Source organism: Anguilla rostrata, chromosome 8 (assembly GCF_018555375.3).
Source record: "Anguilla rostrata isolate EN2019 chromosome 8, ASM1855537v3, whole genome shotgun sequence".
Taxonomy (NCBI): Eukaryota; Metazoa; Chordata; class Actinopteri; order Anguilliformes; family Anguillidae; genus Anguilla; species Anguilla rostrata.
The window spans coordinates 16,403,315-16,415,713 of NC_057940.1; the positions used below are offsets into that span (position 1 = coordinate 16,403,315).

The 12,399-nt window shown below is 43.6% G+C and overlaps 1 protein-coding gene across 1 annotated transcript in view; it reads right to left on the reverse strand.

Moving 5' to 3' along the window:
- Positions 1 to 12,399, reverse strand: part of LOC135260955 (activin receptor type-2B) — a 49,310-nt gene continuing 36,911 nt past the window's right edge. The window contains exons 4-11 of the mRNA XM_064346717.1: positions 12,122 to 12,273; positions 11,636 to 11,779; positions 11,181 to 11,324; positions 10,086 to 10,234; positions 8,635 to 8,749; positions 8,386 to 8,524; positions 7,983 to 8,113; positions 1 to 7,252 (exon numbers count right to left, since the gene is read on the reverse strand). Of these exons, the coding sequence (XP_064202787.1) occupies positions 7,058 to 7,252; positions 7,983 to 8,113; positions 8,386 to 8,524; positions 8,635 to 8,749; positions 10,086 to 10,234; positions 11,181 to 11,324; positions 11,636 to 11,779; positions 12,122 to 12,273 (1,169 nt within the window). The 3' untranslated portion in view covers positions 1 to 7,057. The remainder of the gene's footprint in view (positions 7,253 to 7,982; positions 8,114 to 8,385; positions 8,525 to 8,634; positions 8,750 to 10,085; positions 10,235 to 11,180; positions 11,325 to 11,635; positions 11,780 to 12,121; positions 12,274 to 12,399) is intronic.

Here is a 12,399-nt window from a genome sequence, read left to right on the forward strand (position 1 = left end):
TTTGAATGGTTTCAGTATTTTATTGTTTATTTTAATATACAAAAAGAGAAACTTGAAATAATCATTTCTAGTATTTTTTTCCCATCTCTAACAGTTAGGGTGTAGTTGTTTCAGACTGTGTAAATACTACATTCATACTGGGATTATTCTGGCTCCAAGTGAGGGACCAAAACAACCACACCCTAATGACTAGGTAAATCTAATTCAAAATCTTGATACTCAATTCTAAAATTACCACAGTAAAAATGAACAATAACCCACTGCAAATTAATGAAATATGTTACAATGATCGTTCACAAAAGTCCTTATTTCATAACGGCAATACAATGGATGTTGGATTTCCAGGGCATTTCATATATATAAAAATTTTTTAACATACTCTTCAGTCCAAAAAGGGGGTTACAGCAACAAGCTCAACTCTCTGTATACATTTTTGTCTTTTACAGAATACATTTTTTTTATTTTTAGTATATTTATGTTAAAATCAGTAGTACAAGCCATCTCTGTTCTACATTTTAGCTACAATAGTGAAACAGAACCTACAACATGAACAACTCACATATCCTGTCATAGAAACAGCACTTGAATATGACGTCTTGACAAAGAAATAAAGAAAACCTCTTTTTGACCCCTTCATCATCCTCCCACCTCCAAGTAAATTTTTGGGAACATTTGTTTATTTTTTTATTTTTTTAAATTTTTTTTAGAGTGAGTCCCTGCTTACCACATATGTTTAGTGTAATTTCCAATCGAATAAACATATTTGAAATGTGGGAAAACCTAAGTGGTCATACCAACCACCTTCCAGTTAACAATCGCATTGCTGCCACCAGTGAACAGAAACAAAATGGCAGCATGCGGGGAAGTGATGGTGTTTGAGTGTGAAATGGCAGATAACAGACAGTTAATCAACCAGCAGTGACCCTGCTATGGTGGTTTCAACATCTCAATAGCTCTTTGGGCTCACAGTCCATATTTGGCCCCAGATGGTGGAGTGGGGGGAGGGGGGAGGGGGCGGTTGGTGTGGTGATGGTAATACTATTGAGGGTGGGGTCTCCAGCCACCCTGGCAGTTGTCTCTCAGTATAATTTGACACTTAACCTGAACACTGATAAATTATATAAACATGAGGTAACAAGTATCACATCTGAGTTTGACCTTATAGGTTTAAGAATAATGATTAAGGCAATGATCCCAGATTATGCAGTTAATAAATAATAATGATAATAATAATAATAATAATAATAATAATAATAATAATAATAATAATAATATTGCTTACGAATGGATATGGGTCAAATATTTCAACAGAAAAGAGGTATAGCAAACTAGCAGTTGTGCTCCTTTTGACCAATTAGTCTGATATTTTGACCATTTACAACTGCAATGAAAATGTCACAACCAATTTAAAAGGCTTTCCTTAGTCACATTGCTACAGATGTCAAATTCCTGCTTTTCCAATGAGTAAAAACATCTGTTAAAGTCCCAGCCTTTCTTCTCAAGCTTTATCTTCACAGCTTATTTGATTTTAAGAATGATGCACTGCACGCAGTGAGAACATAACATCGGTAGGATCTATATGAACAATGTGTGTGGATGGGGGGAGGGGAGGGGGGTAAGGAAGCACTTAAAAACGAAATGCACTCCACCACTTCCATGCTTGGGTTGACAGGTGAGGTGTGAACAGGGGGAGGTTTTCACATTGTCAAGGAGTACATTTATATGTCACACCGGTACAAAGAGGTTTCCTGTTTTTGTGTTAGTAGTGTACAACATTTTGTAGTATCAAGGAATATCCAGCAAACAACACTGTTTTTCGTGAGGTCTGAGGTAATTGGTTCCTGAAATATCTGGATCTAAGAATGCATCCAGAATTACAGCTGGTCACTTTTTTTCTTTCTTTTATACATGAGAATTTTTGTCAGGTACAAAAACATAAAATGACAACAGCGAACAGATTCACAGCAGTTGCTTAAGAGAGACATAGGAAGAGGAAGGTATAACACCAGACCATTCCTGCACGTTTATCAGCTCAGACATGGTTACAGTTAAAAATGCATTTCCTTCCTTTAGGACTGAGGTCAGAGGTCAATGTTTGTCATCATGGATAAGACATTTTAAAGATGGTCTCTATGGTACAAGTCTAACGCATACCTACATTAAAGCTAATACTTACATTCAGAAAGAGTGGAGACATCTTTGTGTTCAAGAATAGAACTAAAAAGCTACACTGGCCTTTTGCACAACTTAAAAACAATAGTGGGGGCACTGTTTCATGAAGCTACGACCTTCCAATAAATTTCTCCATCATGGCACCAGATTTGAAAAGGGAATAACATTGCTAATAGTCAGAAAAAGAAAACAAACAACAACTGGTCATCAAGCAATAGACACTTCATAATTCCAGCCATCAATGGCATACTCAGATACACTACAATCAAGGTAATACTGACTTAAATAATCAAACTGAACGAACCAAGACCAGTCGCCAGTCCCTGGCATACATGTTTAATGATCTGCTCTCAAATACTGCAGCTTAAAGAGTGTGATTGTTCCACAGCCAGTAAGCCAAACACTCCCACAATATCAAATAGAATTCACGTTGAAATACTTGGCAAAGCACAAGCCCAGACACAGGCCTCCCCCTAATGTGCAGATGAAGAATAGCACCTTTATATAGCTCCTGTACTACGTTCACTCAACCAATCTTGATTGGATTGTTAACAGGACCTCGCCAGGAACTTGAAAACCTCGCCAGGAGCGTGTGGACCACTAATGGATATGAATAGCCATGAATCCTGGACACTGAGGATGATGACCAAAGGTGTGGGACACAGAGAGGGTGTCGCCAGTTTGACTCGCCGGGATTCGCCATTAGCATAGCTAAAATTCTGCAAAGTTTAGCACCGTACATTAGCCAGTGAACCATGGCGCAGTGAACCCTGAATTTCTCAAGGCCGTTGGGATCATAGCATCCTTTAATCAAAATAGCTACGGGCAGATAAGACGTCACAATTTATTTGGTCAGGGCACCTACTGTCTCATGTGCCAGGGTTCCTTAAAGCCTATTCAATGAGAGGAACAACTCAAAAAACCGAGCCATGCTTAACCCAAGCAGAGGTCAGAAAACACACTATTCTACAAATAAACCTACATAACTTTGGTGTCCTTTCTAAAATGTGTTCCAGAAGATTTAAATGGAAAAGTAATTGGTCATTTGTGTTTAAGGGATAAAAGTCATTATATAGCGCAGTTCAGTAATCACGCAATTTGGAACAGGATGTAGTATCTTCACTAAGTAAATTCATTTCCATGGCCTCATCATGTCTGTATTATTTGTTAACATTAATAAAAAACCAGTAACCACTACTGATTGACTGTTTGGCACACAGCATATCTTGGTCTATCATAAAATGATTTGGTAGGTTGCTCTACAGCCATTCACAGTACCAATGAGCTTGTGTAAAACCTGAATGTACAACTATTGCTGTGGATATTGCTTTGCTACATCACATGCCAAAACCATAAGCTTTTCATTTTGAACCCTAAACTGACAATCCTGGAACTCTCCATTGAATGTAAGGGATTTTATTTATTAGGATAGTTTAAGAGATAATTAAAAATATACAATTTGACATGCCAATAGAGCATACTTGTGACGTGAAAATATAAAAAAGAACCCTGCCTAACAGTTGTACATTTTTTTCAGTCTTTTTAGATTTGTGGTCATGGAGAAACACTGAAGGTCAAATGAAGGTCATCTAAAAGGCAGCGGCCACCATATTTGGCATCATTCAGTACGGTGCCCACGCCGTTAATGTGAAGAGGATCAGCTGCTACATCATTAAAAGGCAGTGGATCAACTTTGAATCGCGTTCTTGGCATTTACAAGACAGGAGGTCACAGCATTCTTTATTTCCTTCTTTGACTGGCCCGAAACTCAGCTACCCGTTTAAAATGCTTCTAAACATTCTAAATGTCTTTGCCCCAATGAACAGTTTAGGAGATTGCTCCATGTAATGTCCAGGTCACGAGAGTCATGTCTGACAGGTGCAGAGAACACATGATTCATGATGACAAATATTAATATGCCTCAGTCCAGCTACTTGGTCAAAAAAAAAAAGAAGAAAAAGAAAAAAAAAGTGATCATCCCCACAGCACAGTCAGTACAGATCCAATTATACAGAGGTCTGAGACTGAAGGAGAAAGTAAAAGCCCAACAGAGTGTATGGCACCATGAAAAGAAACTTAAAGCTCGCTGTCCAGGGGAGATGAAAAGCAAACGCTGTGAATTCTCATCCTGTCAACATTCAGAAGCAGCAAACAAATCAGAGACACTAAACCATTTTTTTTTGTTGTTGTTAAAAGTTCAAATTAAACAATCGCTGCGTTGCATTCCACGTACATGGAGAACTACGCTCAATGAGTAAGAAGGTGAAAAGCTACTGTCTGAATTGGCAGGAAACACTATTGCTGTGATGAGAGCAAATAGCGTTTTTCCCCCATTGTTACAGCCAGCTAAACAGGCCTTTTTTTAAACAGACACAAATCTGAAAATAATCCATACCATTAGTAAGAAAAACGTAATTGCATGAGCACCTTTTTGAAAATGAAACTGAAAATACCTATAATTGCAGAAAATTTGAAATATATTTGTATTCATTTAAGTTTGCAGTGTAAGGATTTTAAAAAAAGGTTTACTGTCCCTTTATGTAACAGAGGAAAAGTGAGATCGATAACACACATACTGAATAATGCCCGAGTACCATACGTAGGCAGTATTCTACAACTGTGTACACTTATTTACACCACGTTTTTACTTTTGTACAACATAAAATGGTAGCACTCACTAAGAATTTTAGGGTGATTTTATTTTACCCCAAAATTCCTTAGTCATAAAAGCCAACTTACATTAAAATATAATTACTACAAGACAACACAACTAACAAAATATATAATAAAACTGATATATGTAGAAAATCTTGAGGTATTTCTGGTTTGAGGTGGTCTGTGGTCATGAAACTTTTTCTGCTCTTTAAATGTAATGTTCTTCTAACTTGAATTTTGTTTTACCTCGGAAGCCTTGTCGTTTCCATGTGTGTATCTATTTGCATTTATAAACATCATCTACTGAGAGTTGCATGTTTTGCACACAAAAAAAGAATATACAGAATCATATATTCATCTTTGAGTTGAAACAGCAGCATTGCGGACATTCATGGTTGTGTTACGGCATATTGAAACGTTTTGCGCCACATTTTTAAGACAAAAGCAACCCTTTGGGCTGGGATTCAATCAACAATTCCCCTAAACTTTCACTAACGATTAAACCCAGTAATTTTATTTTCTTCACAAACACAGCTTGGCTAGTTTAGCGATCACGGAAACATGCCAAACTGAGGAAGAGAAGAAAAAGTGTAATGCCTGCATTTACTGACAAGTCAAAGTTGAGGACAAATTTTGATTGAATGCCAGCCCTTTGTGTTGAGTTTTCAGAGTGAGAAGACTGAGCGGCCACTCACAGAAGCAGGAGGAGGAGGAGCTTACTGGTCGTCCCACCCCTTTCCCTGCAAAAACATCCCTACAGCAGAGTACTCCCTGGGTCTAAGCTCTAGTCTGGTCCCTTTGAGAAGAGGTAAAATATGAAGGGACTCAACAGAGGGGAACGGACAGTAATCCTCTCCTGTAGCATTTGCTGTAAAAAATATTGGCTTTTCTGAGGCCTAACTTAAACCTCGGAGTGTATCTAGGTCCTTAGCTCCTGCTGTCCAAAACGAATGTGATCAATTAAAAGAAGAAAAAAAAAGTAAAAAGAAAAAGAGGAGACATGGACATTAACTGTAGAGCCAAGATTAAGATCATGGAATTAAATTAATCCCATGGGCTTAACACCAAGCGCACACACACTCGCACACACTTACAAACGCAGAGAACAGTCATACACACATTTACATGTTCCTTCACCATAGTCTTTCACCCACAAAGGATGCTTTTTTGTTTAGCATTTCGTTTTTCTGTTGGGGTGCCCTTCACTTGACTTCAGTTATCCCCACCTGCATTGGCCTTTGTGAATAATGTCTGATAACCCCTCCCACGCACCCACCCCAACACCCAAAGTGAGTGGTTGCCCGGGTCACTGAATACACTCAACCTGGTTACCACTGACAACATCCTACATCAAAAGCTCTGCTCCAAGAGACCGGTTACCTGAGAAGATTTTTCCAAACCTAACTAAATGTTTTGTCCAGATGCTGCTAAGTCCAATCTCAAAACGCTAACCTCTTATTTTGTGTTTTCTTTTACTCCTTTCCCTCTCCCCACCTGCAAAATTGCTTAACCAACCAACTAAATTCAGCATCCTGCTACGTCATGGAATTCCTCCAGTTGCCTTCCACTTCACGTGTGATGGAAACACCCGTTAGTTCCGTAAAAGACACGTTTACCGGCATTTTGCTAAGCGCTCACTTCCAGCGAAAGGAAAACCAGAGTAAGAGAGAAGATCGGTCCTTTGAGGAAGGTAATTTAGGAGTAACAGTCAGAGTTCCTCAAAGGTTCGCAGCTTTGTCGCACTGTCAAAGGTGGTAGAGTTGGGTTTGTAGTAAGGTTGGTTTGTTTTGCCATAGGCAATCCTGTTTCAGAAGATAGAAAAGATAGAAATAATAAAATCATATCAATGACTGAAAAAAATATAGATGAGGTACCTGCACCTTTTTTCAGCATTCATAAGTCGGCACCTGAATGCCCTGAAGATGTCCGTTTTGCCTGTTTTTTTTGTTTTTTAGTTTTTTTTCTTCTCCTCCTCCTCCTGTTGTGAAAGATACAGTAGAGCAGTGTGCTGGTAGTATTGATCCAATCAAAAACACAACAAAAAATAAACAAAATCAATTAAAAAAAAACATCTGGATAAAATAGCAGCTGCTTTCATGTTTTTTTTTTTTCATCGTTTACTGAGATCCACCGAGTCTTGGAAAGACGAGGGTTGGCTTTTTTGTTGCTGTTGTTGTTGTTGTTAGCTTTTTTAGCTGTCGTCATTTTTTTTTTCTTCTTCTTGACGAACTCAGATACTGGACTCTTTGGGTGGCAAGTCCACATTGGTGACGGAGGTCACCATGGAGACCAGGCAGTCCGAGGTAGTGGCGTTCGTCAGCCGGTTGATCTGGGATATGCGCTCCTCCACGCACCCGGCGGACAGGCGCGCCTCTGCGTCGTGGTCCCAGCATTCCTCGATCGTCTCGCACATCTGCGCCAGGCCCTGGTCCGCCACAGGAAACAACCCTCAGAACCATCTCTAACTCACAAACACCCACAAACAAGTCAACAGCTCGTTTTATGTGCTACTACTTTATCTCTTTTTTTTTGCCTCCATCTTTACTGATATTTATATGTTGTGATCCCCACAAATCCTTCATTTCCTGCTTTATCAGTGCATTTCCTGGCTCCAGTGAAGAAATTCAATGAATAATTCATGAGAACATTAATGAACTTCCAACTGACATGTCGGCATTCCCTCAGCAACAGAATGCAGCGCAGTTTTGCATGCACGGCAATAACTAACGACACGAGCACACAAGACGACATGAAGGATCGCTGCCCCGTAATGCAAGGGCCCACCTCAAAGTGGGATCATGAGAGAAAGCGCGTCGATGCCATGGGCAGGCTTGTACGCGGCGAGGCATATTGTCAATGTACCAATTTTCACTTCATATTTTGTTACCCGATGACCCTGCAAAAGATTTAGCTTTCATGGACGATCATTATGGCCTTTTTGCCGGCTTCTTTATTTCGAGTTTTCTCTAACCAAAAGTGCAAATGCCTCAATTTTCTTCTATACTTAAGTGGTTTGTGTCGGTAGTGAGGACAAAAAAAGCCTCTCTCAAAATGAGTTAGTGCACAAAAGGCCCTGGAATTGGAATCGCAGGTGGGATTACAGCCCCGGGTAAATTGAGTTTGTTAGGCGAGTCCAGGAGGGAGCGTATACTCACAGCGTGCTTCAGCCAGCAGTCCTTCAGAACCGGCCGCATCTTTTTGTGGACAACGACCTCCTGCAAGTCCTCCAGGGTCGGGTGCTGCCCGATCTCCTCCTCGAACGGCAGCATGTACTCATCGACGGGACCTGCGGCGGGAGAACGGCGGTCAGCGAGACCCGCGAAGGAACTCACACCCCCCCCTCTCCCCCCCCCACCCTGACGAGCAGAAACCCGGCAGGGACACACCGACAGAACTCACGATGGGTCGGTGGTTTACAGAAGCAGGACAGGCGAAATTCACTTCCTTTTTAAAGATACAGCCCGCACATCCTGCGGCGGCTGCTCTTTTGAAGCAGACCGGGACCCGCTGCGTTCCGCGTTGGGATCGGGGGGTTGTGGGGTGCGTCTCGCCACTCACCGTCCGCAGCCGTGCAGCGAGCCACCAGCTCCCACAGCACCAGGCCCATGGCGTACATGTCGATCCTCAGGAAGGCGTCCCGCTGGAAGTTTATGGCGCCTTCCAGCACCTCCGGCGCCATGTACCTCCTCGTCCCCACCTGGAAGCGAACGACCGGGAGGTCGCGGTTCAGAGGTCAGGGGTTAATGGCCACTGGTGGCAGGCGCTTAGCGCTCCGACGCGATGAAGCCGCGGAGAGGAAGGCCCTACCTGCCCGTGGGTATCCCCGGGGGGCTTCCCCGGCTCGAACCGCACAGCCAGCCCAAAGTCCCCTATGATGGCAGTCAGGTCCACCCTCAGCATCACGTTCTTGCTCTTGAAGTCCCTGAGAGACACATTTTAAAGTTCCAGTTACTCATTTGGCAAGAAACCGGTGTAGGAACCTGCTGTGGATGAAATCCTGTGGAAATAAAGCAGTAAGGCCAAGGTCTTTGGTTCTCTGCACCCAGTATGACATCATACTTATGAGGGGGTTATCGTGTTGGTTTCTCAAGAAGGTTTCAAATTAATTTATAATTAATGATAATGTGAAAACGATGGATCATTATTTCAGAAAGCAGCCCATTAAAAGGTACCATTAGAAACATGTAATTATTCATATATATATATATATATATATACACACACATACTGTGCTGGCCCTTTAGATAAAATCACTTGTGTGGCTCAGGCTGTGAATGCATCATTGTGTGCGTGTGATATGCTTCTTCACTAGAGGGCACTGTCCATACACGCTACAGAACAGAAACGTGTTCTCCGCTCAACTGAGACGGATTTTTCACAATAGAGGTCACGTCATTTGCTTGCAGATGTCCTTACGCAAGGACATGTCCTTACATAGTTTCACACATATGCATTGATAAAAGATCATTGCTGAGGCCACTTCAGGATAAGCACAGTACACCCTCAAAAGGTACAGAGAACGACGACAACAAGTGCCGAGGACTTTACTCTCAAATAAAGGCCAGCGTGGTTCCAAAGCCAATGGACTCCTGACCACATCTAACCCAAAATCCAAACCAAACCAGGTTAACCATTTCCTTCCCCATAACCAACCTGCGTCACGTCTTTATAATGCGAATATAAATAAGGTTTTACTGAACTGGGAAAAAAAGCTGCTAAATAAAAAAAATATACATATATACGTCAGGCTTGGCATGAATCCCTGGAAGTCGGCCAAAAGTTCAAATCCCAGTTAACATGAGATTACATTACATTTAACAGACACTCTTATTTAGACCAACTTATGCTGATTACATTCTTTACATACAATCCAAATATACAGCTGGATATTTCCTGAAGCAGTTCAGGTTAAATGCCTTAGGGGCACACCCAGCAGCACCCCAGCTGGGAACTGAGCGCACAGCCTTTCATTTCTGTGACCAGTTCCTTAGCCATTACATTACACAGCATTACATTTATTTAGCAGACGCTTTTAGCCAAAGCAACGTACAAAAGTGCATTTCATGGTCATGGACAACTACAAAACACAGGTTCAATAAGGTACGATACTCATTTCATACTCATTTCGTACAGCTATTTCTAGCCAAAAACACAGTGAACACTATTCTGAGCTAACATTACACCGCCACCCCGGTTTGAGAGAACCCGCCTAACCAGGCGAACTTTAAAAAGCACGGCGGACGAGGCGTTCGGGTTACCTGTGCGCGATGGCGGGCTTGGGGCCCTCCCCCTTGCAGCGGGGCACGTCCTCGTGCAGGTAGGCCAGCCCGCAGGCCATGGTCTCGGCGATGTGACACAGATCGTTCCAGGACACGGCGTTGCCCTTCAGGTAATCCGTCAGGGAGCCCTGAGCGCACGGACAAGGGAGACATGCATCTTTCAGGGTCATCTACACCGGGCACAGCGCGCAGATCAAATGGCACCCGGGCCTCAGCCCTGCTCCGAACGCACGCACGCACGGATTAATGGATGGGTCGACCCGACAGACAGGCCCACCTGACAGACAGGCAGGCACTGCCAGAGAGACGGATGCATAAACAGACAGGCAAACAGGCAGAAAGACAGACAGAGGTGTACGCATTCATGCATGACTGAAAACAGGAGTGTGCGCACGCACATGTGCTCTGCTCTCAGAGCTGAACACTGCTCTGCACACATTCCAGCAGTGCAGTACCCCCAGAGGGGGGTGCCTGAGGTCACGCTCAGGAAATGCTGGAAGGCATCACTGAATATAAATTAAAGCTTGAGAAAACAACAACAAAATGGCACATGTGCAGAAGATCCAATGAGGAGAGCAGACTTGGTCATGTGACCCATAACTTTCTCACTTTTTTTGTGCCCACCATCACCTCCCTCATGCTGGGGGTCAACTGTATTTCAATCTTTGTCTGTTTATTTTCATTATATCTTTTTCCCTTTTTGGGGCAGATAAAGATTGTTTTGAAAAATGAGAGACGTAGATATTTACATGCAGATACACATATACATACATACACAGATAAATACATTCACATCCCACATATTCACATACATCTGCGCACATGCTCATGTATGGTGGTGGTGACTGCGGTGTAGCAGGGTGGGGGATAAATCAGGGTAGGGCTTATCATCACTTCCTCATCTAATACCAGAGTGACCGCAGTGACCAATCACATCATCATCTGATACCAGAGAAACCGCAGTGACCAATCACATCATCATCTGATACCAGGGTAAGCGCAGTGAGCGGTAGCCTAACGGCGCATGCAGGTTGTGCGGAGGGAGAGCCGGGGGCCGCGCTGCCAGACCCTCACCCTCTCGTGGAACTCGGTGATCAGCCACAGCTCCATCTCCAGGTTGTTCCCGCGCTTCTCGGCCGCGATGTAGCGCAGCAGGTTCTCGTGCTTCATCCCCGGAGAGATGAAGATGTCCCGCTCGTTCTGCCAAGACTGCTTGTCCTGTGTAGTACACACACACACACCCCAAAAACCTCAGGCACGATCCACCCCCCCGACTTCAGAAACAGGCTCTCGTTACTAAGAGCAACGTGTTCAGATAAAGCCATTAAATGTGTTACGCAAAACTTCAGATCAAAGGACATTTCATTTCACTTGAGGTGATCTCGGCTTTTGAAGATATCAAATGTAAAATCTGTGAAAGATGTGACGGGGAAAGGCAGTGGTAGTTTTTTTTAATCATTGAGCTGTTATTCCATTATTGAGTCGTACAGAGGAAGGCGAAATTCAACCTCAGAAAGGGCGACACTGACCTGAATGGGGAAGACCTTCACGGCTACATATTCGTTCATTAGCTGCGCCTTCCAAACGCAGCCAAAGCGCCCCCTGGCTTTGATCTCCAGCAGCTGCAGGGGCTTCAGACCGACCAGAGGAGATGGAGGAGGCAGGCCAGGGTCCTGAAGAATGAGGGGGGAAGTTTGAGTTTCACCCAGGTGCTCCGACATAAGTCATTTTCACACATGACAGAGCAGGGAGTATTACTGCGCTCTCCATCTCAGCCCCTGGGCATTCACAGCATTAGAATAATGTACTGCTGAAGTTCCGCCTGACGCTCAACCACATTAAATCAGACTGAATCAAGACTCCAAACTCGCGTTTCTCCAAATCACCACCAGGGGGAGTGTCAGTTAAAAAGATAAACATGTCCCCCAACCAGCTGTTGTGGTACTGGAGTCAAGATGGCAGCCGGTGGGAGGAGGGGGGCGGGGGGATGGGGCAGACGGGCAGCGGAGACTCACCTCGTTGATGTCCACGTGGCCGTACGGGGGCTTGCGGTGGCGGTACAGCCAGAAGGCGAGCAGGAGGGCCATGGAGAGGACGGAGACGGGGAGGAGGGAGTACACCAGGATGTTGAGCAGAGAGGGCGTGGGGGGAGGGGGCCTGATCTTCACTGCAGAGCACAGTGCAAGAACACCATGTGACTGACTGACCACCGCGACATGCGACACACACACACACCAGCCAATATCTCAGCTTGGCTTAAACAAACTCACACACAGACACACACACACAACAG